Raw genomic sequence first — 26140 nt, 5'->3', positions numbered from 1 at the left:
TTGGCCAAGGGGGTTTGAGGCCTGCCGGGGCTCAGATGGGGATCCCCACTGTGTTCACCTGGTCCTTGAGTCCCAGCAAGCTGTAGGCGATGCGTTTCTGGTGGCCAGGCAGCCGCACCCCAATCCTCTTGATGTCCCTGTGGGGGAGGGAGAGAGGGAGTTAGGGGCTGGGGCTGGGGAGAGGTGAGAAGAGGGAGTTGTGGGGGTGCCGGCAGAGGCTCGATGGGAGGATCCACATCCTGAAGGCTTGCTAACATCAACCAAGTTAGGAAAGCGATAGAAGCACCCACTCTGTGAGAAGCTTCTCCCCTCCCCGGTGCAATCTACACCATCATCTGTGAAGCAGGTGCTCTTTTCACCGCCATTTTGCAGAGTTGAACATTTGAGGCTCAGAGAGCCTCCTCCCGGGAGCAGCGTGGACGCCATCACTGGGGGCTGGGGAGCGGGGGCAGAGACCCTCTAGCTGTTGCTCACAGCTCCCCCCACCAAGGCCTCTTCTCAGCCACCGCTTTATTCCACCCCTCCTCCCTCCGAGTGCCCAATGCTGACACCTGAGGAAGAACGCAGGAAACACTGCAGGGGGACCTCAAGGGTTAAACTTCCATGTGCAGAGGGCTAAGGGGAGGGGCTTGCGGTCACCAATCAGGTGACTAGGTCACCCCAAGGCAGGTGTTCTCCCTTTAGCATCCTCAATTTCCTCACCTGTAAAATGGGATGAGTGCCTAACTGGAGGGTGGGAGATCCCCCGGAAACGGGTGGCAGAGGGGGAAGGCGGCAGCCAGATGGGGAGATGTGCCCAGGAGCCCACGGCCCTCTCCTGCCCCCCTCAATCCCCTTGTAAAACCACTTATGCTCCCAGGAGCCCTGGAGCAGGACGTTTATTGCTCACTCTGGGACTTTTCTCTTCCACCACCCTCACCCATCAGCCCAAACCCATGAAAACACCCAGGTTTTTATGGGCCGTCTCCTGGCTGTAAATGAAACTAATTATACGGTGTGAGCTCCTGTTTGCAATTCCGGAGACATGACTTTCCCACAGGCTCTGGGAGCCCTCAGAGAAGCACTGGGCAGGGAAGGGCAGACCAGGGTGCGTGGGGAGGATGGCTCAGGGACCTCCAGGAGGGGCTGGTTGCTCCCGCTGCAGCAGGAAGGCCAGAAGTCAGACACCAGGGAGAACTTCCCAATCCACCACTGCGGGCCATTCTAACCGAGACAGCTGGGGCTGTTGAAAAAGCAGTGCTGTTTCCCCCACACCTGTAGGTCTCCAAGTGTGGCTTCCCAGGGAAGCACTGGGACCCCTGGGGAAGGAGGCACTTCCTGAAAAGGCAGGATCCCAGGCCTAAGTCCAGACTCACTGACCTTGAAGTTCTGATGGGGGGGGGGCGGCAGGGAGTCTGCATCTTATCAGGTCCCAAAGACCCTGACGTATGATTTATGAACCAGTGGGTTAAGTGAGTGCTAGGAGGGTAACAGCAGACACCTAGTCCCCTGGGCTCCAGGATAGGCCTGGTACACAGTAGGTCCTCAAGAAGTATCTGCTGAGTGAATGAGTGAACATGGAGCCACTACCCAGGCCGCCTTGGGCCCCTCTCCCAGACTGGTGTAGTTAATCTGACAGGGTGGGAGTGAGGCTGTTCCTGAGACTCGTCTAGGAAGCAAAAACCCTGGGCCGGGAGGCAAGAGACCAAATTCTAGTCCTGGACTTCATCAAAGCCTTGGGCAGGTCCTGTCCTGTCTCTGGGCCTCAGTTTCTGTATATGTAAAATGGGAAGCTTTGCTTAGATGCTCCTGAGCTACCTACCCCAGCTCCACTCTTTTTCACACACAAGAGACCCTGACACCTTCCCTGCCTCATCTGCTAACCACAGAGGCACATAAGATGAGAGTCACAGACCGTCCCAAGACCGTTCCTGCCCCAGCCTCAGTTTCCCTCTTGTCACTCCCATCAACTCTCATCACAGGGGTAGGGAGACACATGACCGAGGCTACCTTTTTCCTGAGCACTCTCAATGCCGGCCCTGGCCCTGGGAAATCCAAAGGCCACACCTCCCCAGCAAGCCCCTACTGTGCACTGGCCCTGGGCGCAAGGAGTGAGAGAGGGCTCCTGGAGCCTCGCGCGTCAGTGATTCATTCCCTCGGCAAACTGCACCAGCACCCAGAGCCTATGCTGAGGGCACGCGGCGACCATAAACCCCATCGGCCTGGGCCCCCCTCCTGGAAAGCTGTGTTGCGTCGCCCCAGACACTGGACAGGGCCTCTTGCTGGACTGGGCATTTTCTGGGGCTACAATATCTACCACTTCCTTAGTTCCTCAAAAGACATTTAGAACCACTAGTCTGGCTAGAAACTCAAGCAACTCCAAAATAACCTGGTGAATGCTCAACCTGAGAAAAGGTGGCAAGCAGCCGGCCCCTTGGAGGGGACGGGAGTGGGGGATGGAGGGGACACTGAAGCCTAAACCTTGACCCAACCCCATCCAGGAAAGTGCTGCGTTCTGAGACCAGCTCCCTGCCTCCCACTGGGACTCATGGCATGTGTAGACACAGCCTTCGGGGTAAAAAAGTGCTCTAAGATCCCCATTCATTTCATTTATTTGAAATAAAGAAGGAGGCAGTGGGGGTGAGTCACGCAGGCCCCAGCTCGGAGCACCAGCAAGCTGGTGGGAGGCGGAGGGAGCGTGGAATGACTTCCTGCCTTTATTCGGGCCTTTCAAAACACAGCGCACATGCACTCACACACACAGCCTCCATCCACCCAAGACAGCCCCGTCCCTGCTCGTGGGAAAGGAATTGGCCAAGGAGCACCCCGGGCTATTTCGGGAAGCTTCTAAGAACATGTGTTTCCTGTAGGCCCTTCTCCTTGCCCTCCGCTCCGCTCACCCACAAGAGTAGCTATGCTTCCCCGGTGGGAGCCCCTGGAGGGGCCAAGGGGCTGTTCTAGGTTCCCAGGCAAAAGGAGGGGGTGCAGGAACCCTGGCCTCTGCCCACAGGCTGCGGGCTGAGAGCAAGGAGGTCAAGGTGGGGAGGAGAGTGACGTGGGTTAAGGCCCTGCTGTGTACCAAGCACGTCACCTGCTCTCACCCATGCAAACTGCACAGCAGGGAAACAGGAACCAAGGCTCAAAGATGGAACCGAATCTGACCAAGGTCTCCTGCTAGGAAGTGGCAGATGTGGGACTTGAAGCCAAGTGTGACTGCAGAGCCCGAGCCTGGGACCCACCCCCTCTCTCCGGGCCTCCCTCTGGCCCACTCTGGCTCTGGCTGACTCCCCGTCCCCTGGGATGGGCCACCGCCTGGTCTAAGAAGCTTTGACCAGCAATCAGCAGCCCAGCTCAGCGGTCTTCAGAGGCCCTGGAGAATGTTCTTGCTCGGGCTCAGATCCCAGAACTTCTGTGACCCAGAACTGTGTGAGGCCCGGGTGGACCCCTCCATGTGATTCCCAAAACCTCCCAGCCCCAGGGCCCATTCCGGCCCTGACCTTGGACCCTAAACAAACTGGGCTCTTGGGACTTCACACTATTTTTAGAGGCACAAAAGGCTAAGAGGATCATGTCTTCTCCCTCCAGGGATGAGAAGAGGTATCCTTGCCAGGGCCATGCTGGGAAGGGTCCCTGATGTTGGAGGGGAGAGCAGAGCTCCCACAGGGCAGCCTGACCACCATGTGGGGGGACGTCCCCAGGAGGGGATGGCCTATGGCACTCTCTCCTAGGCAACAGCCAGGAAGTCCAAGGGCTCTGCCCATTTCTCTTCGGCACCCTGGAGAGGCACCCTGCCTCTAACTGGCTGTGTGACCTTAGGCAGGCTACCTACCCCCTCAGCCTCAGTTTCTCCACTAATGACCTCCGTGGTCCCTGAGTTCTGGGCCCTCACTGACCAGGGCTGGAGCTCTACTGGGCCCCTAGTGGCCACGGGACCCTGGGCAAGTCATTGCACCTCTCTGCCCCCCGGTTTCCCACCTGTCCGTGGAGAGATGGACAAGCCCCACCTGCCGAGTTATCCTGAGGCCTGATTCAAAGTGCTCAGACACGCAGTCAGTCCACAAGAAACACTGCTCTGATTAGGACAATGACTATTATTTTCCCATTCGGGAAAAAAGCTGCAGGAAGAGAGGGAAGCCAGGCCTGAGTGCCCAGAATTCCTGGCTGCCGGCCTGGCTCTGCCCTTCCTGGGAAGCCTCTCTGCCCGCAAAAGGAGACAGAAAGAGGAAGAGGGGCGTGGTGGGCAGGTGGGGAGAAGGTGGGGCCGGACTCACTCGTTGCTCATCTGCACCACCTTTTCAATGGCGGTGTAGCCAGCCGCCAGGAAGTGCTCTGTGTACTGCTGCATCTTGATGGACTCGAGCCACTCGGACACCGTGCGGAAGGGCACCCCCTCGGAGCCGCTGGTGCTGGGCAGCCGGATGGACACCCTGCAACGGGAGTCACCCACCTGCCGGTGAGCGGCTACAGCAGCCAGCCCGCCCCGGGGCCCCCAGCCTGCCGCTCCCCAACCTGGGCAATTCACCCCACCCCGCCGCCCCGTGCCTCAGTTTCCTTATCTGGGCAACCGAGAAGCCCAGTCGGGTAGGGTTCAGGGAGACAGGCTGGCATGTCAGGAGCACTCCTGCTGCCACCCCGCCCCACCCCCTGCCACTGGCAACACCACCACCAATAACCACAAAATAACAAAATGTTAAGATTCAGGTTGCTGGAGGCACAGCCCCAGCCTGGCCACCTGCCAGCACATAAAATACTTAATCGCCCTGTCTCAGGGTCCTCATCAACAAAAGGCGGATAATTATAGGACCCATCTCATCGGTCGTTTGAATGAGTTCAAACATGTCAGGCGCTGAGCACAGGGCCCGGCGCGTTTCCCATGTATGTCAACTGCTTCTCCTAGTCTCATCCGAGCCCCCGTCCAGGGTAAGCAAAGCCCACGCGGAAGTCCCGAGCCCCCTGCCCACCGGCCCTGGCCGGCCGCCACCCCGCCGCGGCTCAGGAGCAGAACTGGGGGCCGGCGTGCACGGGGGCTACGGAACTCACCGGGGGTCAAAGTCAGCCAGGGTCTTGAGGGAGTCGGGGGCTCGGATGAGCTTGTCCAGGATGCTGACGATGTCGGCAAACTTGGGGCGGCGGGCACGCTCCTGCTGCCAGCACTGCATCATGAGCTGGTAGATGGCGGACGGGCAGTCCATGGGCGTGGGCAGCCGGAAGCCGTCGTTGATGGCTTTCATCACCTGGGAAGGCCGGACGGTCAGCGGTGCCCGCGCGGCCGCCACACCCCTGCAGGCTCCCTGCGGAGGCCCGCGCGTGCAGGTGGGCACAGGAGGGAAGGGGAGCCCCAGACACAGAGGGGATGAGCCTTCTTTCTCGAGTCCGACACGCAGGTGTCAGACGCACCAAGGGCAGACGCTAAGGGGGCGGTCTCCCGAGCTCCACGGAGGAAGGGGCTCCTGACCCTGCTCCCTCCGGGGCAGCCCAGGCAGCAGCCAGGCTGTGTGCCCTGCAGCCAGCCTCCCTCCAGTCTCGGGACGTCTACCCCAGCCACTCAGCTAGAGCCCACCTCCCGCTCCGCGTCGTCCCCCCACCCCCTCGCTGCACTCAGTCTCCAGGCCGCGTGAGGCACCAGGCGAGCACGCTCACACGCACACAAATGCATCTACCGCACGCACACACGCACACACACAGGTGCGTGCGCACAGGAATGCACACCCCCTCCCCACTACCGTTTCTGTGTCCTGCCACCGACTGGAAGCAGGGGCTGGCTCTGGAGCCCAGCACAAGGCCTGGCCCATAGTAGGCCCTCGATAAACATTTACTGAATATATCAGATGAAGATGAGCCCCCAAAACTCTCCTCTGCCCGGCCGCCGGGGCGCAGAAAGGAGTAAAGGGCTCCAGTTCAGGGCAGGGCGTGGGGCCCTACCTCATGGTTCGACAGCTCCCAGTAGGGCCGCTCGCCGTACGTCATCACCTCCCACATGACGATGCCATAGCTCCACACGTCGCTGGCGGAGGTGAACTTGCGGTAGGAAATGGCCTCCGGGGCTGTCCAGCGGATCGGAATCTTGCCGCCCTGCAGGGGACCCAGACCCGGTCACTACCATCCCTCTGGCCAGCCCTAGGACTCTCGCAGCCAGGCCGGATAGAGCCAGGGCCCCTGGCCCATGCTCCCTGGAGGCGTTCTTGCCTGCGGAGGCCCACGCCCAGGTGCACAGGTGAGGGGACCTAGGGCAGCGTGGAGGCCGCTTCACCCCTGGGGGGCCGACAACTGCCCTAGCGCTTACACTGGTGGTGTAGGTGGCCTCGGGGTCGTCTTCCAGCACGCGGGACAGGCCGAAGTCGGACACCTTGCAGACCAGGTTGCTGTTGACGAGGATGTTGCGGGCGGCCAGGTCGCGGTGGACATAGTTCATGTTGGCCAGGTACTTCATGCCGGCCGCGATGCCCCGCAGCATGCCCACCAGCTGCAGCACGCTGAACTCGCCATCCTTCTCCTGCGGAGCACAGGCCCTCAGCCAGCAGCCCCCGAGCACGGCGGGGCACCCCGAGCAGCCCCCAGCATCCACCAGCCCCGGGTTCCCACCTACCCCGACCCGCAGCCTCACCCGAAGGAACTTGTCCAGGGCCCCGTTCTCCATGTATTCGGTGATGATCATCATGGGCTTGTCTGCAGAGGGTGGCACAGGTGTGAGGGGGTGGCCAGAGGAGTAGACGGGGGGCGTGAGTGGGGGTGGCAGTGGGCACAGCTATGCACAGAGCCCCCCGTTTGGTGGCCCTAGCAGCCCCTCTTCACCCCCACTGGGGGTGGTCAGGTCCCGGGTCGAGGTCCCGTCCCCACCCTGGTACCAGCGCTCACATTTGGAGACAACTCCCTCCAGGCGGATAATGTTGTGGTGGCTGAACTGGCCCATGATGCTGGCCTCGCTGAGGAAGTCCACCCGCTGCTTCTCCGTGTAGCCGGCTTTCAGCGTCTTGATGGCCACGGGCACCTCCTTCTTCCCTGATGCCTTCAGCGTCCCCTTGTACACCTCCCCAAACTCTCCTGCGGGAAGACGAGGCGGGAGGAGCACCCAGTCAGCCCGGCCACTGGCCATCGGGCGCCCCCGACCCGTCCCAGGCCCCCCTGCAGGGCGCCACGCTCACCTGCTCCAATCACCTTCTGCCGCGTGACACAGGAGGGGTGGATCTCGGTGGTGAACTTGAGCACCGCCTGGTTGGGGTCCTCGTACGTGTGGGGGTCCACGTATGTCTTTAGGGGCTTCAGTTGTTCTGGAAGGGAGGAGGAGAGGCAGGGTCCCAGTTTGGGGAGGGGTCACCCAAGAGGAGGAGGAGGCGGCCACATGATGATCACTGAGCTTCCAGCTCAGCCCCTCTGAGGCGCCCAAGGAAGCCCCAGGCCCCCTCCCCGCAGAGCCCTGGGAGCGCCCCAGCTGCCCCATCTCCACCACAGAGCTAGGGGGCTCTGGGGGGGCCGGCAGGGGCGGAGCTGAGCATGGAAGGGCGCTGCATCTCACCTGACTTGGAGAAGTAAACGTCCTCTGAGGACTGGCGAGTCCGCAGGCTCTTCCTCCTGAGAGAACCCCATGGGGAGCCAAACACACAGGGGAGGTCAGCGGCCTGCTCTGGCCATGAGCCTCCTGCCACCCGCCCCCCCACCTCAGCCGCCCCGTCCTAAGCGGTGGCTTGGTGTGCTGGGAGAGGCGGGGAGGAAATGAGCAAGCAGGGCTCCCTCCCTGGGATCTACGCCCCATAATGGCCCCTTAAGTGGCCATAATGAAGGCTTTCCTCATTAGAGCTCCCAGAGCTTCCTGTCTGCGTGTCCAGAGGAAGTGTGGACACACCGTTACTAACGAGAGCAAAGATAATGACCGCCACGTCCCGAGCCCCCGCGGTGTGCCAGGCACTGTGCTGGGCACTTGATAGCTCACTGCATCTTCACGGGCCCCCGCGAGGCAGGGATTAGATTACCATCAGCCCCATTTTCCAGACAGGAAACCGAGGTTCCCGCCCCTCTGCATCCCACCTCAGCCCCCGGGGAGCCGGGGCATGGGCTCCGACGAACCTGCGATGGATGAAGAAGCCGATTCCTGCCAGCACCAGAAGCAAGACAACGCCAACGGCCACACCACCAATCACCGCCATGTTGCCAGATCCTTCCATGGCTGTCAGGGGAGACCAGCTGATGACAAGGGAGCCCCCCTGCACCCTAAAACATGGCAATGCCCCCCTTTTTCTTTAAGATTTTATTTATTTATTTGACAGACAGAGACACAGTGAGAGAGGGAACACAAGCAGGGGGAGTGGGAGAGGGAGAAGCAGGCCTCCTGCTGAGCAAGGAGCCCGATGCAGGGCTCGATCCCAGGACCCTGGGACCATGACCTGAGCTGAAGGCAGACGCCCAACCACTGAGCCATCCAGGCACCAGCAATGCCCGCTTTGCACCCAAGGGCCACTTTAGGGACATGTGCTGGATGCCTTTACTTGTGATGGTTCATGAGAATCTTTATTCCCATTTCATAGATGGTAAATGACAGGTCTTCCCTAGGGAATACGGTAGGAACCGCCAGGTATGTGGGACTTTTTCCACGACACAGGATTGGAACTGCGTCTGCCAATGCTGGACCCCATGTCCCTCCTTCTCACAACACTGCCCTGAATGCATGTCCCTGGGACCCCTCCCCAGACTTGGGGTTGATCCCCACCAGGCTCTCCTAGGCCCTGGCTGACCAGGAGGGGGGCATTTCTAAGTTCTTTGATCCATTTCCTCCTCCCAGACGTCCTAACTGTCTGTTCCAGGGCCCCGACCCAGCCCATGCCCTGCTGCCCAACTCACACAACGTCTGGAACTCATGCATCTTGCTACCAGCACCCTGGCCCTCCTGCGTCAGCGCCTGCACCTGGACCAGGTAGATGGTATCCGGAGCCAGGTCATCCAGGGTCACCGAGAAGCCCTCGGTGCGGCGCACGTTATAGCTGTTGGAGTCCCCCTGCGGGTGCGGGCAGGGCGGGGGCATCAGCTCAACCCACCAGGGACCACCCCCAGCCCAGTTTAGCAAGGCAGCTCACATTAGCAAACCCGATGCTCTTTTTTTCTTTTTTTTAAGATTTTACTTACTTTTTTTTTTTTAAAGATTTTATTTATTTATTTGAGAGAGTGTGAGCACAAGCACGGGGAGGGGCAGAGGGAGAAACAGACTCCCAGCTGAGCGTGGAGCCCAATGCAACATGGGGCTGGATCCCATGATCACGAGACCACGACCTGAGCCAAAACCAAGAGTCGGACACTCAACCGACTGAGCCACCCGGGCGCCCCTTGACGCTCTTAACAGTGCAGGAAACTGAGGCTCGGAGAAATGAAGTGAGTCACTCAAGGTTCCAGCCAGCAAATGCATGACCCAAGACTTGAACCCAGGTCTGTCTGATCGCCAAGACTTGGCTCTTTCCCCCACCCTGACTATCTCTTCTGGGGATTCCAGAACACTGTGTCTTCCCTCCCGTAACTCTCTGCTGTGCTGGCCTGGGAGAGGTGACTCTCAGGAAGACCCCAGACTCAGTGTCCTCATCTGCAGAATATGGTAAGCATCTCTGGGACCGGGCCGTCCTCTGCTTACAGCCCAGCCAGGGTCAGCCCTGACCCCTTGAGTTACCTTCTTGTGATAGGTGACCTCATACTTCCACACACGGCTCTGCTGCGGTGGGGGGATGCTCCAGGAGACACTCAGCGAGGTGGTGCTGCGGCCCTCCAGCTTCACCTTGGGGGGCTCTGGGCAGGACAGTGTGGGGGGGAGTGTGAGGAGCCACGTGGGGGCAGTCGGGGGAGGGGGCTGAGTGCCCCCAGACCCAGTCCCATCCACAGCCCAGGCTCTTCAGATCCCAAGCTGGGATTCTTCTGGCTCCGGCACACACAGAGCCGCAGGCCCTGGACCCCACGGGCTGGCACATCTGGGGTGCCCTCTGAGTAGTTATGAGTGCATAAACAATAAAAGTCAAACAACAGCTAACTTTTGGTATATCCCGTCTGTGGACAGGCACTGCTCTAAGAGCCCTATATATAATAATTTACTGAATCCTCTTGAGAGCCCTATTACGACTCCCATTTTATAGGTGAGGAAACTGAGAGGGGTCCCAGAGCTCGGACGTAACCCCACAGCCTGTGATCTTTAACCACCGGATGCTGCCTCTCTCTGGACGCAGCCAAGCCCTGGGTGGCTGTCCGGCCGACGCGCGGCCCGCACCTGTCTGGTTGATGCTAACACTAGCAGTGCGGAAGCTGCGGCTGGCCACCAGGCCCGAGACACCGTTGCGGGCCTCCACGGCAAAGGTGTAGTTCATGTGCGGCTCGAGGTCACTGACGGTCACACTGGTGCGGGTCAGCGCGTGCGGCGGCTCGGAGTAGCGCACGCTGGCCTCGCAGGGCCCGCACTCGCCCGACTCGGGCCAGCACTGCTCACAGGTGACGCTATAGACGATGTCGTCCCGGCCCCCGCTGTCCTGGGGGGGCGTCCAGCGCAGCTCCACTTTGGCGCCCATGCCCACGGCCGTGAGGTAGTGCGGGGCGGAGGGCGGGCCTGCACAGAGGGCAGAGGCCAGAGTTCAGACCCCGGTAGCCTGGACGCCACGTCCCTCCCCCCCCCTCCCCGGCCACCCTCCCTGACCCACAGCAAGACTCACGAGTGCAGGGCATCGACAGCAGGTCCTGAGGGGCCCGGAAGTAGCCTTCCTCACACTCACAGAAGGTGGCCCCCTCGGGGGCCAGCACCGTGTGCACGGGGCACTCCAAACAGGGGCTCTCGGATGCCTCGGACTTGAAGAATCCAGGCGAGCAGGCTGGCGGACACAGGGATAGACATCAGTTCAACCAGGTCCCACCTGAAGCGACTTTTCTAGTGGGACCTCGTCGTGGGACCCCAGCAGGTTGCTAAACCGCTCTGGGCCTGGTTTCTCGTTGGTAAAGCATCTTGTGAAGACCAAGTGCACGGCAAGCACGCAGCTCACGCTGGGCACCCAGGAAGGGCCTCTCCCGTGTGCTCCAAACCTCTGCACAGCCCCCCACCAGCTCTCGCAACCAGGGCCACAGCTGAGCCTGGCGTTCAAGGCTCACATCTCACCCGAGGATCCCATCTCACACCTGGCTCGGCACCGGACGGAGCATACTGCCCGCCTGCCTCCTCCCCTTTAATCTGTGCAGACCAGCCCGATGGGTCCCCCACCTCCCTTAGAGCTGCCCAGGGCAGTAAATGCATCTTCGCCGCTGGCCTCTGTTGACCCGCTGTCGCCACCGCCTCATCCCAGCGGCCAGGCACACCCGTTCAGGATGCCACCCCTGCGGGTGTCCCCCCTAGCCCAGGACCCGCTTGCCTTCCTGTTCCGGGGCTGGCCTACCAGGAAGCAGGAAAGGCCAGGCCCCCAGCACTTTCTGCGGAGCTACTTCCAGGACCGAGTCATTTCCGCCCCTTACAAGGGCAGCCAGGAAGCAGCATTTCCTCCCCCGGTGGAAGGTCCTGTCCTGGCCCTGCCGGCTAGGGGCTCAGGCACCTGACTCCAGAGGCTTCTTCCTCCCACCACCCTATCCTGCCCCTGCCCCTGCCCCAAGCCCCTTCCTGGCTTCACAGGCAGGAAGCTGCCCAGACACAGGGCCCACGGTGCAGGGCTTGGGCAGCTGCCGAAGTGGCCAGAGTGGGGGGTGGGATCACCCAAGGGACCTCTTCTGCAACCCACCATTACTGTACCCGCCTCCATCTTATTCACCTCAGGACATCACTCTGCGGCATGGCTCAGGGAGTGGGCCTGCGTGACTATGTCTGCCATAAAGGAGGAGGGGAGAGCTAAGGAGGTCTGAGGAGTCATAGAGGGGATATTTCAGCTGGGGCTTAGAGGCTGAGTAGGAGTTCGGCAGGGCAGAAATGTTGGAAGGAAGAGGTAGGGGTGAGAAAGAGCAAGACTCGCACAGAAAGTATGAGTGGCTTTCTGGGCATAAATGCGGGGGGTGGGGGGGAGGGCGGGGAGCAGGAAGCAAGAAGGCCGAGGGGTTTCCAGGGACCAGACTGAGTGAGGCCTTTAATGCCAGGCCAAGGAGCCAGGATTTTATCCAGGGGCAATGTGAGCCATTAGGATTAAAGGTTTGATGTAGAGCAAGATGGCACAGTCCGATCCACACTGTCGAGAACATTCTCAAAGTCTCCCTCCTTGTCCAGTTCCCTTTGTGAGCAGAGGTGGGGAGCGGGACTGGGAGTCAGGGGACAGGCCTCGAAGGACACCTCGGCAGCCCCTCTCGCCCACCGTGAGTGAGCAGCTTGCCCCGCCACGTGCCGCCACCATGTCAGAACCGCAGCAGAGGCCCTGAGGGCGCTTGTCCAGGACACAGGGGGCTGCTCTGTGCAGTGACACAGTGACCGCTGATTAAGCACTCCTGTGTGCAGCTCCTGGACCACACACTTCACATTCATTCAGTCCTCACAACAAGCTTGTCTAACTTGGGCACTGTATCATTCATTCCACTTTCGAGGGGACAAACCTGAGGCCCAGAGAGGCAAGACCACTTGTCCTAGGTCAACAAGCTCCTAAGACACAAAACCAAAGCCTAAACCCAGGACACCTGACTTTGAGCCCCTCTCCTCCCACATGCATCTCGTTTCAGAGCAAAGAGAAACCAACGTTCTGAAACGAGCCTGAAGACACAGGAGATGAGTCCTGACCTGCTTTAATAGCCAGAAGATCCCAAGACTAATTTCAGAGCAGTGGGGTGGTGGGGCGGGGGTCGACATAGGTCTTTTCAAACGCAGCACATTTATGGCCTATGCGAAGAAAGGGTAGAAGCAATCCCACAGCATTGGTTGAGGAACCATCTCCTATTGTACTTCTGCAATCCACATGTATTTTTTTTTAAGATTTTAATTTTAAGTAATCTCTGTACCCGACGTGGGGCTCAAACTCACAACCCTGAGATCAAGAGTCGCATGCTCCACCGACTGAGCCAGCCAGGCGCCCCTCACGTGTACTCTGCATTCCTCCTTATATATCTGTCACATTACAAAAATAGCTGTCTCCTCCCCAAATCTTCAAGTAAAAATGAGACTCCAGAGAGCCGGGCCATTTTATCTTGGGATTTCAATTCCCCCGAGTGCCCTGATTTGGCCCTGGAGGGGCCTATACCCCGGGTAAGGGCTGGCCCCAGCTGTCCAGGCCCAGTGGAGTCGGGGTGCCCGGGGGACCCCTAGAACCACCTTCCAGCTCAGACCCTCAGGCTGGGGAGGGGACCACAGGCCCCCACGGCTCAGGCTTGGTTCTACCGAAGGCGTTAGCCGCCTGCCACCCCCCCACGACGCCCCCGCGCAGCCCCCCACCCAGTCCTATGCCAAGAGGAGGAAGGTGGGGTGGGGGAAGAGTCAGGTTCCATTCTTTGGCCCCAGAGCCCGGGGGTGGCCTGACTGCTGCCGGCAGGAAAGAGGGAATTTGGAGAGATTTCCGCTGCGGATATGCCAGATAATACAGGGGAGAAGCAGCGTCAACAGGGCATGTGCCGGCCTGACGAGAATGCACTGCCCCCTCCTCCCACCGCGCGACAAGGGGCTGTCCCCGGGGCCCTGCCAGAGTGGGCCGGTACTCAGGGGCCCCGGGGTTCACGGGGAGGACACCAGCAAGCCCCCGTGTCTTTCTGACCTTGCCTGGCTGGGCTTCCTGGCATTCTGGGCACACACATCGGGCGCTCACACACACCCAACCACAGCCACGTGCACGAAATACCCACGGTCCCTTAGCCGGCCGGGGGACTCCTATGCACCCTTCAATACCCTGCTTGAGCTCCTCTCCACAGCCCTCCCAGACTGCCCAATTTCTGGCCCTCTTCTGCCCCACGGGGGCAGCTGTTACTCAATCTTATGTTTACCAAATAGAAATGGAGCACTTCCTACGTGTCTGGCACCATCTGGGATATGATGGTGAGGCAGATAAACACCGTTTCTGCTTCAGGGGAATTCACAGCCTGGCTTGCGTACTCCCTTTGAAATGGCTGCTGCTCCTATAGAGCCCTCCGTGGGACTGGCAGCAGGCGCGGAGCCCGACGTCTCTGCGGCGCTCGGCTCAGCACAGGGTCCGGCACGCAGTAGGTGCGCAGCTACTGTTTGCTGACTCGGTGGAGGGACGGGTGAGCGAATGAATGAGTGAGTGAATGTGTGAGTCAGTGGCTAACCCTAGGACGTGTACATTAAACACTCGCCCCAGGAGTGAGTGGTGTCGCCGTGCCCTGGGAGACCCTGCGGGGACGGCGCCCCAGGACGTCCACCTGCCTGGCACGGGAGCCTGGCCTCGGCACACCTGTGGAGAGCTTCTCTGGCCCGGGGTTGACTGGCGGGCCCGGGGCCACCCCAAGCAAGGGAACTGGGCCACGGTGGCTGCACCCAGAGCTGCACCCCGGTTTTTCCAGTTCCCGATGCCCGCCTCTCAGGTGGCAGCGTGGAGTGACTTAGGGACATACACCCTCTGGAGTGACGCAAATCGCCCCTGGCAGAGCCCCTCCCCCCCAGGCCCAACCATCTCCCCAACTGGTAGTGGCGAGGTCACAGGGTCAAGAGGTCGCAGTGGGCCATTCACCTGGGGCCAGTCACCTCCCCAGCCCTGGAGGCAGAGTGTGGACTTTGTCTTGTGCCCTGACAGGCAGCAAATGGTGACCCAGAAGTCATCGACCCTGCCAATGAGGGGAACTGCTAGCTCCCGACCCTGGGGGCGTCTCGTTCCCCAGCGGGCCTGGCGGCCCCATGTGGGGATGTCCCTCTGGCCTGACTGCCCCCTTCACACACACCCTGGAGAAATCTTCAGGCACATTCCTCCCCCCCCCCCGCCTGTGATAAGCACCACTCCCCCGCCCCCGCCCCGCCCCACTGCCCCACCACCAGCCTCCACCTCCTGCTGTCTCCCCACCACCAGCCTTTTATCTTCTGTTTGCTTTCCCTGCCTCCTTCCTTCCGTTCTGGGGACCCACTTACCTCTGGAGGTAGGGGAGGGGCCACCCCATGGAGCTGCCAGCTGAGGGCGGGGCAGGTAGGACGCAGAGGTGGGGGACCAGCCATCCATGGCTCCCACCCCAGCAGGCCAGAGGAAAGCACAGAAATGAGGCCAATGAGGCCAGGGAAGGGACGTGCCCAAGCGTCAACAGCTCACAGAGCCCCCGGCCTGGGGATCAGTCATGTCCTGACTGAGCGGGGCTTCTGCCCATTGCTCCTGACACAGCCCGGGGCCCACCTGCCCCGAGACCACCTGACTGGAACTGTCCCCTGCCCAGGGAGTGCCTCCTCTTCAGCTATGGACCCTGGGCTGGGCCTGGGCCACTCAGGATGCCAGGACTAGGACCCTGCTTCTTGCCCCGCGTGGTGAGGTCATCCAGTCAGCTGCTTACCAGGGCAATCCGGGTTCTCAGACTTTTGGTAAAAGTCACGGGAGGTAGATCCTGATCACTAGGTCAGCAAGGGTCCAACCCACCCATTTGACAGGTGGGGTGAATGAGACCCAGAGGGACTTGCCAAGGGCACACAGCTTATGGGGAGGACACACGTCAGGAGCAGCAAGCTGGGGACAGTACACCGCCCTCCTCGTGCCAGGCCCCCGCTCTTTTGGTCACTGGTCACTGTGTCTTCTCTGGGCCTCAGATTCCTCATCTATAAAATGGAACTAACGTCCTCAGTCTTTCCGGGTTTGTGAAGACTGAAGGAACCACATGAAATGCTCAGCCTGGTGCCTGGACTGGGTAGGGTGTCCGTATGAGTTGCGGGGGGGGCGGGGGGACACAGAGAAATTAGAGAGGAGACATCCCCAGGGGGCTGGGCCCCTTGAAGGAGCCTCCAAAGAGGGAATGCCCCACGGTGCCCACCTCCAGCTCTGGCCTCCCAGCTGCTGGGCTGAGCCTTTGGCCAAAGCCGCCGGCCACCTGCTCACCTGGCCGGCCGTGCCCACAGCCGAGGCGCCAGGCAGGGCCCCAGCCACTCAGCGGCCGATGCCAGCACAGGAAGCAGAGACAAAGCCGCCCTGGGGGAGAGGATGGGGGAGAGGCCGGTCAGCATGAGCGACTCCACTGTCCCCCAGGCAGGGCCAGGGGCAGGGCGGGGGCCTGGAGTGAAGCTGGCTCATTCCTGACATAGCTCGGAGAGCTCTCTGGGCAGGGTGCCCACCTGTCTGACCGCAGCACCTGGGAGGTGCCTCCCTTCTGTTGTCCATTTAACTCTTTCCTGAGTGCCAAGCTTCCTGGGGAAAGAACCCTGAAAAGCAGCAAGCTCTGAAGATGACCTGGACCAGGTGCTCGGTGACCTCAGGGAATCCACACCCCTCTCTGGGCACGATTTGTCATCAGTAAAAGCCCCAGTGGGAGAATCTGGCTCCACAGCCCCGGGGAGGGTCAGGCGGGGAGGGCCGACCCTGCACCTGCCTCCATTTCTCCCTCTGTGTGCTCAGTAATAGCCCCCGATTATCCACCCTCCCACACCAGGAGCCGCCATCCGGGGGCTGCCTGGAGAGCTCGTGCTCCATCCCCTGGCCAGGAGCTGAGTCAGGGATTCCAAAGGAACTGGTCATTTCCCGCCCCATTTCCTGACCCATCCTCCGGCCTGGGCGCCGCTGCATCGCCTAGATTCAAATCCCGCCGTGACCACACATCGCTGTGTGACTCCAGGCGAGTCTCTTCACCTCTCTGAGCCTCAGTCTCCTGTCTATGCAGTGCCTCGAAGACAGGTGGGCCCGATTCAGCAAGTGTGCTGATAAAGTGCTCGCCTGGCTCCCGCCAGCCCGTGGAGGGCACCTGTCTATAGGAGCTCCTGTTTTTATCTCCACTGGCCCCACCGTCGGGAGCTGCTGCGAACATCTGCAGGGATATAGAGCAGCCAGGCTGGGGGTTCCCAGCCATACCGAGGGCCCCTAAGAACCACGCTGAGGGATCTCAAGGAGAAAAAATTGGGGCAACAGGTAGCTGGCCGTTGAGAGCGTTCCACCAATAAAGTCAAAGATTTTGCTCTTGGAAACCAGTCCTCCAGATCCGGGGCCTACGCAGCTCTTCACCGGCAAAGCCTGCCAGAACCCTGACCCCCCACCTCTAGGGGAAGGAAACCTGCTCCCCCCTTACTGGAGAGAGCCCCCCCCCCCCCCCCCCCCCCCGGACAACCCCAACATCCACTTATCTCTGCAGGGCCCGAATCACCAGCCTATGGAAAGTTTTCAGCTGCCCCTCACTCCCCACCCCTGCATTCTTGTGTGAGGATGTCATGTGGGAGGAGCCTGCTCGACCCACTGGGCTGCCTAGGCCCCCCCACCCCGCAGTCATTGTCTGAAACTGGGAGTGTGCACTGGAGGTCACCTAAAGCAGGGGCCGCCTCGGGAAGAGAGACTCGGCATAGGGGAGCTGGAAGGACAATGGGGTGGTAGGAAGGGCTGCAGCAGAGGCTACACCACGGGCCTTCTAGGGAACTTCTCATCCAGGGGTTTACAGCTGTGTTAAGCAAGGTTCTGAGGATTTGTTTGAGGGGGCAAATGGAGCCTATCAGAAAAGGCTTTAGGCTCCTCCAACATTTCAACTTACTTCGTCTGTCACACGATCTATGGCTAAAAAACCAAGGAGAAAGCCTTCTTATTTTAGGCCAGAGATGAAGAGAGATTTACCCAAGATCTCTTGCCCAGTGGGTACATGCAACTGCAGGGACTGAACCCCAATTTCTCAACACCCCGCTTATCTCAGCAAAGAAATTCCCAGAGAGAGCAGATGAGCTGGCCTTCCAACTGTTGGCCTGCATTCCACAAATGCCCTGCCCCACAGCCATTTCTAGAAAAAGTCACCCATTGAAAAAATCCACACTGCTGTAGAGATTTCCGCTGTCACAGGCCCCGGCCGTGCCAAGCCACAGCCTCCTGATGTGAGCTCACTGATGCCCAGGCCCTGTTCCCAGACAGAGTCCCGGAGAATCGGGTCCCCCCACCCCGGCTTCTATTTGTTATCAGTTAGAAGATTCATCAGGAGAACCTGGGTCCGCGGCCCCGGGGAAGGTCGGTAGGGAGGGCAGATTTTGCACCTGCCTTCCACTCTGACCTCAATGCAGACATTTTTCAAAAGCTCCCCAGGTGATTCATGTACACCTGGGGGGTGTGAATCCTGGGTCCAGTTCCCTCACCACCATGTACCAAAGAGCAGCCTGAGACCCAGAGAGGTTAAGTGACTTGCCTAAGGTCATGCAGTGAGCTAACAGAGATGGAACGAGCTCCGGGAACAGGACCACGTGTCCACGGTCCTGGTATATAGCCGATACTGAAGTTATATTTGTGGAATGAATCAAAAATAACAAGCACACTTAAAAGCACCTACGTATTAAGCACTGAGCTAAGCACTCCATGAGCGTGAGGTCATTTGATTATCATAACAAGCCTACAAGATGGGCACCGTGTTCCTCTCCATTTTACAGAGTGAGCAACCAGGCACAGAGAGGTTAAGAAACTGGTCAAACGTCACACAGCTAAATGTAGAGCTGGGATTTGAACCCAGGCATTTTTGTCCTAGAATCCTTGCTCATAACCTCCACAGTATACCGTTTTTTAATTTATTCCTTCTCAGTGAATGAGTGATTCCAACCATAAATAAGGAAACTGAGGGGCGCCTGGGTGGCTCAGTCGTTAAGCGTCTGCCTTCGGCTCAGGTCATGATCCCAGGGTCCTGGGATCGAGCCCCACATCGGGCTCCCTGCTCCGCGGGATGCCTGCTTCTCCCTCTCCCACTCCCCCTGCTTGTGTTCCCTCTCTCGCTGTGTCTCTCTCTGTCAAATAAATAAATAAAATCTTTTTAAAAATTAAGAAAACTAAAAATAAGGAAACCGAAATCCAGGAAGGCTCTGCGATTTCCGCTCACAGAACCACCACACGTCAGAGCAGGGGCGACCTTCCCAAGGTCCCAATGGTGCCAAAGCCGACCCTAGAACCCAGGAGCACAGCCTCCCCCCACCCCCAGCACCCCCTTGCCCCGCCAGCGCCGCACCACCACTCACCCTGGCAGGCGTCCTCCACCTTCTCGTAGCCAGCCCGGCACAGGCACTGACCGATGGGCACCAGCCACTCGCCGTCCACCGCGCAGTGCATGCGGGGCTCTTCGCCCCCCGGCGGCACCACGGCGTGCTCCACACACGTGCCGGCCACCGTGGCCAGGGAGGGCGCGTCGGAGCCCGCGATGGTCTCGGGGAAGCGGGCCAGGCCCTGCAGCAGCTCGGGGCACTTCTTGTAGTAGACGCGGACGGAGAGCAGCGCCACGCAGGCGCCGATGTCCTGGAAGGCCAGGTAGAAGCCCTTGCGGCTGAGCGGCCCCACGGAGCGCTCCTCCACGTTCAGCTTCACGTGGCGCGCCTCGAAGTCGCTGCTGACCGTGATCTCGTCGGGCGCGATGGTGTCGATCTTGGTGAACTGGCGCTTCTGGAAGTTGGTGCCATAGTCCACGTCCGACTCGGCGTAGTAGAGGTTGAAGGTCTCCTTGCAGGAGCTGGCGCCCCCGGGGAAGCTGTTGCAGTCACGCACGGTGAACTTGAGCTCGATGAAGATCCGCTCGGCCTCGCCGCGGTACACCCAGTTGGTGCGGAGCCAGTTGTCCTGGTCGCCGGCCACCACGTTGCACACGGAGTACATGTAGATGGGCATGTCGTCCATGATGTTCTGCATCAGGTCCCACTGCGCGGGGGCCGGGGGTAGGGGGACAGGTTAGTGTGGGCAGGCGCCCAGGGAGAAACTGAGGCCCAGAGGCAATGCCCAGGTGGCAAGCATCAGGACGGTGCTTTACAGTTTTTAAATCTTGGATTTGGAACAGATCGGCACATGTTCTTCCCTCCTGAGAACATCAGCTCAGTCTCCTCTGGGAAGACTTGGGCCAAGTGTCTCCCCCTCTGGCTCCCACAGTCTCCACATCCCCTTTATCACAGCACTTGGTGCCTATGTGGTGATACCTACATCTGTCCCCTACTGGATTTTGAACTCACTGGGGCAGTGGGTACCCCGAATTCATTTATGCATCCCCAGGGCCTGCATGGAACAGAGTAGGTGCTCAGGAAAGTATTTGTTGAATGAACAAGTGAATGAATGAATGAATGAATGAATGAAAGAAAGAAAGCAGAGGAACTGGGGATAGAAGCCTGGGCTACACTACATGACACTGGCCAAGGCCTCACTCAACTGCCCTTGGGCCTCAGTTTCAGTTTCCCACTCTGTATGATGAGTGGGTTGGATTAGGTGATCTGTGTTTCCTCCCAGCTGGACATTGCAGGATCCTGGAAACCTGCAGAGCTGTACCTCAGGCCTGCACAGGGCTAAGGTGACCAGGGACAAGCACGTGACCCACACAGACCTGGCCAGCAGTGGGAACTGCCCCAAGTAACCCCCTGGAGACGTACTTCTCCCCGCCTCAGGGCCCCAGGACAAACTCAGCAAGGGCCTATTATACAGAGGGGAATACCAAGACCCAGAGAGCAGCAGTTAGCCTCCCCAAGATCATGCAAAGCCGGGAAAAGGATCCATCCCAGTGTCTTGCCCTCCAGTCCTGGTGACAGTCGGGCAGGGAAGGGGGGCAGGTCTTGGGTGGGGATAAGGCAAAACAAACTCAGCCCCTAACAGGAAGGGGAGGTAACAGCTGGGGGAGAAGGGAAGGGGGCCGAGCAGGAAGGAACTGGATCCCATTTCCCAGGGGCTATGGGGACCCTGTCTCTCCCTTACCCCTCACCTTCTAGGCTGGGACTTTGAAGACAGGGAGCCTTTAACCCCTTCCTCCCAAGAGGTAGATGGAGAAAACTAGAGGGGGTTTCTCTGAGCATTGGCCGGCTGGGCATCCAAGGGTCCCCTGCTCTGCTGGGGCCTCCAGCTGTCTCCCCAACCCTTTCTGCCTCCCCCTTCCCCACCAACCCCCAGCCCCCTGCCCTGGTCTGGGATGGCAGACTCTGAGCCCGGTGTGGGAAACAGGAGTTTGGTGTGGGAAACAGGAGTTTGATCCCTGACTGAGCTGTTTGATTTAGGTGGGCCCCATCCTCCCTGGGTTTCAGTTTCCCCATCCCCATGCCCGCGCTTGACCTTGAAGCCTTACCCCTTTGCCATATGGGTGCGTGAGCCAGCCGAGTTCCCCTTTAGCTGCGGCAAAGTCCAACAGCACAACTGGAAGAGACAGGAGGGAGGGCCCGTGAGCTTGGGGGCATCTCCAGGAGTCAGGCCGTGGTGGGAAAGGTGAGAGTCCCCCAGGAGCCCCGAGAGGCCTTTACGGCTTCCTCAGCTTTCATAGAGAGACCCTACTATATGGGGTTACTATATCCCAAAGACCTGTCCCTCAATGGAGAGGGAAACAGGGACCCAAGGAAGGGAGGGGACCCAGTCAAAGCCATGCGACAGGCTGGGTGAGGACTAGGCCCCCTGTCTCCCAGGCCACAGCTCCAGCCACGCCACCCCCCCCTCTATCAGCCCCCAGCTGGGCAGAGCAGGACAGAGCTCAGCTCAGCAGGAGGGACAGCAGCTGGGCAGAGAGCTGGGGCGGGCAAGGCTGCTAAGTGACACCACGCCCACCACATCTGCTTCCAGAAACAAGGCCCCTCAGCAGCACTTCACATGCATGTGGGCCTCGGGGGCACTCGTGTCTGCTCCTGCCACATCCCCCCCCCCAGCATGAAACACCCCCATCCTGCCCAGGCCACGTAGCACACACAGACGAGGCACACATATGTGCATCATGTCTCGTGGCACTCCGAGAGGGCTGTTAACAGGTGGGAACAACTCCAGGGGAGGAGAGGGGGGACGATGAGAGGGGGGTTTCTGGAAACTGATCTTCCCACCACAAAAGCCACAGAGCAGGCAGGATAAAGCTCTGAACCCGTAGGGCCTCTAGGAGGGGCCCAAAGATATACACAGCTGGCGAGGTCCTGTCCCTGGGAAAGTCGCTCCCACTGCCCTGTCCTTCATACCCTGGCTACTGCCCTATCAGCGGTGCCTGGGGGGAACAGAGCTGGAAACCTTTAGAGGGGACTTCTAGGCCCAGAGGGATCAGGGGCCAGGCTCATGCTGTCCCCAGAGAGGCATCTGGAGCCTGACAGAGGGACACGTTGTCAGTGGCCTCCCCTAGATCTAGCCCTGCCCTTGGGCAGCTCCCATCAGTCCACCCCTGGCTCTTTGCCAGGCTCAGTGGCTATAGCCAAGACCCAAGACCCCGGGGAGCATCCCTCCTCCATTGCCAAGTCAAGTCCAGGTAGCTGCCAATAGGCACCACCCTCCCTAGAGAGAAAGGACACTGGGGGAGCTCAGGCAGAGAACCTAGACAATGTCGCCCCCGCCCCCCGGATTCAGAGGGTAAAGCCGTGGGGGGGTGGTGAGGACCAAGCACTCACTTCCTTGGACCCTGGAGCATGAGGAGTATGGCCTCAAGAAGCGGCATTCCTCAAGCCTAGGACTTGGAAGAATAACTCTGAGGGTGGAACCCGGGCAGGCAGGGAGCAGAGATGGGCCGGATTTAGGGGTGGGGATGGAGTGAGGGGACTGAGAGAGGAGTCTTGGAAATCCTCTCCTCGGGTTAGGATGGCCTCCTCCCCTGGGCTGAAGGCCCCCAGGCCTGATGTGAGGCATGGCCACCCGCCGCTGAGCTGGGCCAAATCTCTCTAGGAAGGGCCCCGCAGCCCAGACCGGGAAGAGGAAATCCGATGTGGCACCTGTCCCAAGGCTACAGGGATAGGGGAGGGTGGCTGGAGCGGGTGGGGTAGGGGCGCAGATTTGTTCGGGCATGCCCGGGGCCCAGGCTTGGAAAACTCACTCACCCCACTAGCAAATGGAATGTTCTGGCTACAAAGGAAGGAATCTGGGGGTTCCTGGCTCCAGTGGGGTGGGTAGGAGGACAATGGGGAGTGCCCCCCACAGCTCTGTATATCCCCTCCTCCCCAGACCGGTAGGGAGCTGCAGACTGCCCCTGAGGGAGGGGGCTCAGGGCTCCCAGGCCCTGAAGGGTTAACCTGGCCCAGAGGGACCCCACCACCCCTGCTAGAGCACATTCCCCTTCCAGCCCCAGGCCTGGCTCTAGAAGTATCACGGGGCTCCATCTGAGAAGAAAAGAAGCCTTCACACAGGAAGGAGCCCCCCCAGGGGGCTTCCAGCCACAGCCCCCTCCCTGAAAATTCCCTAGAACCGATCACCAGGAACCGGAGCCCAGCCCTGGTGCAGCTCTCTCTCCCTGAGCTCTTCAGGGACAGAGGGCTCCGGTTCCCTGGGAGGAGTGGGGGGGCCAGGGAGCCCCTTGGCTGCCCCTGAAACCTTCACTGAGAGGCCCTGGCTAGGCAGGGCTCATCCAGGAGCCCTCAATCCCTGTCGCCACCCCCAGGAAACCTCCCTCTCTGACTTCGCCTTCGGTTCCATCATGAATGTCATATTGCTTTCTTTACTCAAACACAGCACTACCTGGGGTCACCTCCCTGCTCCCCGCATCCCACTTTAACCGAAACCAGCTAATTCCTAAAGAAAGGGGGGGACACAAGGGGCTCTGTGGGGAAAAAAGGAAACAGAGGGCAAACAGGGCTCTTACGGAACCCAGCCAAGGACCTTCCAGGGCCCCGGAGCACTCTCCAGCCCCCTTCCCATCAGCCACCTCAGCAGCACCACTGCATCCGTGCCCAGCTATTTTGCTTCCTAGGAAAATCAGCCACAAAACCACAATGCCAGGGGCCCAGGGCTCCAGCGGCCCTAGAAGCCAGCCGCTCAGATCTGACCCTCTGTGCAGAGGGCCCTGGCTGGCAAGGGCTTAGCTTGGGCCTCCCTCAGTTTCCCCATTTGCAAAAAGGGGACAGATACAGTGGCTGCTGAGAATCCAGATAGGCTCCATCTGGGTCTCCAAATACATTCTGGCTCTTCTACCCCCAGGGAGGAGGCAAGAAAGGAGAAGGGAAGTGAGCAGAAGCCTGGGTTAAGGGTGGAAGGGGCCTGTGCGTCCTTCTCTCTGCCCACACACCCACCCCCATCTACCCCCAGCAGACCCACCACCACCACCGTAGGCATACCTAGTGAGTTGTTCACAGGGACTCTTGGAGCCTAAGCAAAAATGTTCCCCCACCCAGGACTCTCCAATACACACCCTCTTCCTCCTCAATCCCATGGAGGGGGTGGCTAGTGGGCTAGGCTGGGGAAGGCACAATGGGGCACAACGACCAGGCGGCTCCAGGCTTCCAGGCTGGCGGCCGGGCACCCGCTCAGCAGCTCAGTAGTGTGGGTTCTGTCTAATCCCCTCATCCCCAGGACAGCCTTCCAGAAAAGCCTGTAGTGATTCCAGCTGTCTCTCCCCTGTTCTCCAAGCACAGTCCCCCCAGGAAGGGGGAGGACCAAAAGCTGGCGGGTGGTGGGGTGAGTATTGGAGATGGTAGAAATCCGTGCCGCCCACTCCCGCAAGTTGGGACCCGGAGCCCTGACCCATACAGGAACTGGGACAGGATGCGCCCCCCACCTCCACCTCCAAGAGCTCCAGCTCTGGCCTCTTTTCCTCCCAACTTGGAAAAGCAAAACCTCCCACCCCTTTTTGGGAGGCAGAAAAAGAAAGCAAGGCTCAAGGAAACTTCTCACCGGCCCGGGTTTCCTCTGCACTTCCCCCTGCTGGAGGCTGCGGAAGCCTCGCTCTGCCCAGGCCGACGGGGAAAACTTGCTCTCACTGTTGGAAACCGAAGCCGGCCTCGGCTGGACAGGAAGGTCCTCGGCCAAGGGCAGGAGCCCCCATCCGCTCTGCGACCCTAGCCGAGGGGCAACGCCCCCATTCACACACCTGCCCCGCCCAGGGCAAAGTCTGCGGGCCCCTCACCCGGCGCCGCTCCGGGAGCGCTGGGGCGGGGGTGGGTGATTCAGTCCCCCACCCCCGGATGCCCGGACTCCCCGGTGGCCCTGGGGTGACGGCTCCACACCTTTAGAGACCGCGCCCCCACCTGCCGCATTTCCTCGTTCTGAGTCACCCCTTGCTCAGAACGCTTGACTTTGGGACTTCCTGTCCGCACTCGCGGCCCCGAACCTGACCCCCGAGCCTGGGAATGCGGGTTGGGAAGACAGGGAGGCTCTGCGTGGGCAGGTTGGCCCGAAGCTCCCCCCATACTCTCCTGCCCGACTGGACGCAAAGGGAGGCGTGGAGAAAATCTCAGGGGCCAGGGGCTTCCGCAGGGGGCTCCCTGCCGGGTGGAGAGCCCCCTCCCCAAAAATGAGGGGCCTCCACAGGAATGCTTCTCCGCAAAATCGGGGCAAGCGGATTAGTGAAGACAGGTCACCAAGAGGCTAAGTCCGCGGAAAGCCCCTCAGACACCCCGTTCTCCAAGGGACCCCCGCGCCCCCGTTGGGACGTGTTTCTGAAGCCTCCGCCGAGGCTGCGACCGCGTGGCCGGCGCCGCGGCCCCTTCTCGGTGGCCTCCGAGCTCCGCGCGCCCGGCCGCCCCCCTTAGTCCCTGGAGGCCCCGCAACCCCGGGCGGGGGGTCCCCGATTCGTCGCGAAGGCAGCGCGCGCGCCCTCCCGACCCCAGCACGCCGGGGCTGGCGGTGCCAGGTCGGTTTCCAAAGTTGCGCGCGTCGCCCCGCGGGGCTCCGAGAGGCTCGGGGTGCCGGGGTCGGGCCGCCCGGGCTGCGGCGGGCCGGGCCGGCCCCGCGCGCACACTCACCTTCCTTGCCCTGCGCCGCGGCGGCCGCGGCCAGCACGCAGCCCCACAGCAGGGCCAGGCAGGCGCGGGGCTCCAGAAGCTCCATGCCGCCTCCTCGCTCCCGGCCGGGTCCTCGGCGCCCGGCTCCCGCTCGCCCGCACGCCCGCACGCCCGCACGCCCGCCTCGCTGCCCGCTCCCGCCCGCGGCCCGCGCGCAACTTCTCGCCTCCTGCCCCAGTCTTAATGGAAGTTGGGTGAGAACCGGCTCGTGTTCATTCATGCCCCGCGCTGACGTCACCGAAGCCACGCCCTCAGGAATGTCTTTAAAGGGGCAGGGCTGGCACCGGGCTAGAAGGGAGGGGAGTCCCGAGGGGTTTGGGGAGGACTTTGGGGCCCTCTGGACTCCCTGGCGCCCCCCAGGCCCTCCCAAGTTTCAGCTCTGAGCCAAGATCCTCGGCCAAGACATGGGGATGGTTGGCCCTGAGCCATCCGCACTCTCGCCCTTTGCCCTCGGGATGGGGCTCAACGTTGGCCGGCAGGCCT

At 60.6% G+C, this 26140-nt stretch overlaps 1 protein-coding gene across 1 annotated transcript; it reads right to left on the bottom strand.

Moving 5' to 3' along the window:
• Positions 1 to 25825, bottom strand: EPHA2 (EPH receptor A2). Its single transcript, XM_032392945.1, has 17 exons — positions 25619 to 25825; positions 21055 to 21122; positions 18986 to 19655; positions 10650 to 10805; positions 10214 to 10546; positions 9626 to 9741; positions 8812 to 8965; positions 8041 to 8140; positions 7493 to 7548; positions 7122 to 7247; positions 6835 to 7020; positions 6584 to 6645; positions 6263 to 6472; positions 5902 to 6051; positions 5020 to 5213; positions 4251 to 4406; positions 1 to 137 (listed from the first exon to the last, which is right to left on the bottom strand). The coding sequence occupies exons 1-17, from the start codon at positions 25701 to 25703 to the stop codon at positions 32 to 34; spliced, it is 2928 nt and encodes a 975-aa protein (XP_032248836.1). The 5' UTR covers positions 25704 to 25825; the 3' UTR covers positions 1 to 31.
• Positions 25826 to 26140: the final 315 nt, after the last annotated feature.

The sequence above is a fragment of the Phoca vitulina genome, unplaced genomic scaffold (genome assembly GCF_004348235.1).
Source record: "Phoca vitulina isolate PV1807 unplaced genomic scaffold, GSC_HSeal_1.0 scaffold2, whole genome shotgun sequence".
Classification (NCBI taxonomy): domain Eukaryota; kingdom Metazoa; phylum Chordata; class Mammalia; order Carnivora; family Phocidae; genus Phoca; species Phoca vitulina.
Note: the sequence above shows the minus strand (reverse complement) of the source record. Positions and strands in the feature narration are given on the sequence as shown.

Excerpts from the sequence above, each read along its gene's own strand:
- EPHA2 (XM_032392945.1), bottom strand. The coding sequence starts at position 25,703 with ATGGAGCTTCTGGAGCCCCGCGCCTGCCTGGCCCTGCTGTGGGGCTGC. Across the intron at positions 10,547-10,649 it reads GCTGTCGATGCCCTGCACTC|GCCCGCCCTCCGCCCCGCAC; the intron begins GTGAGTCTTGCT and ends CCCTCTGTGCAG. Across the intron at positions 5,214-5,901 it reads GGGAGCTGTCGAACCATGAG|GTGATGAAAGCCATCAACGA; the intron begins GTAGGGCCCCAC and ends CGGCCTTCCCAG.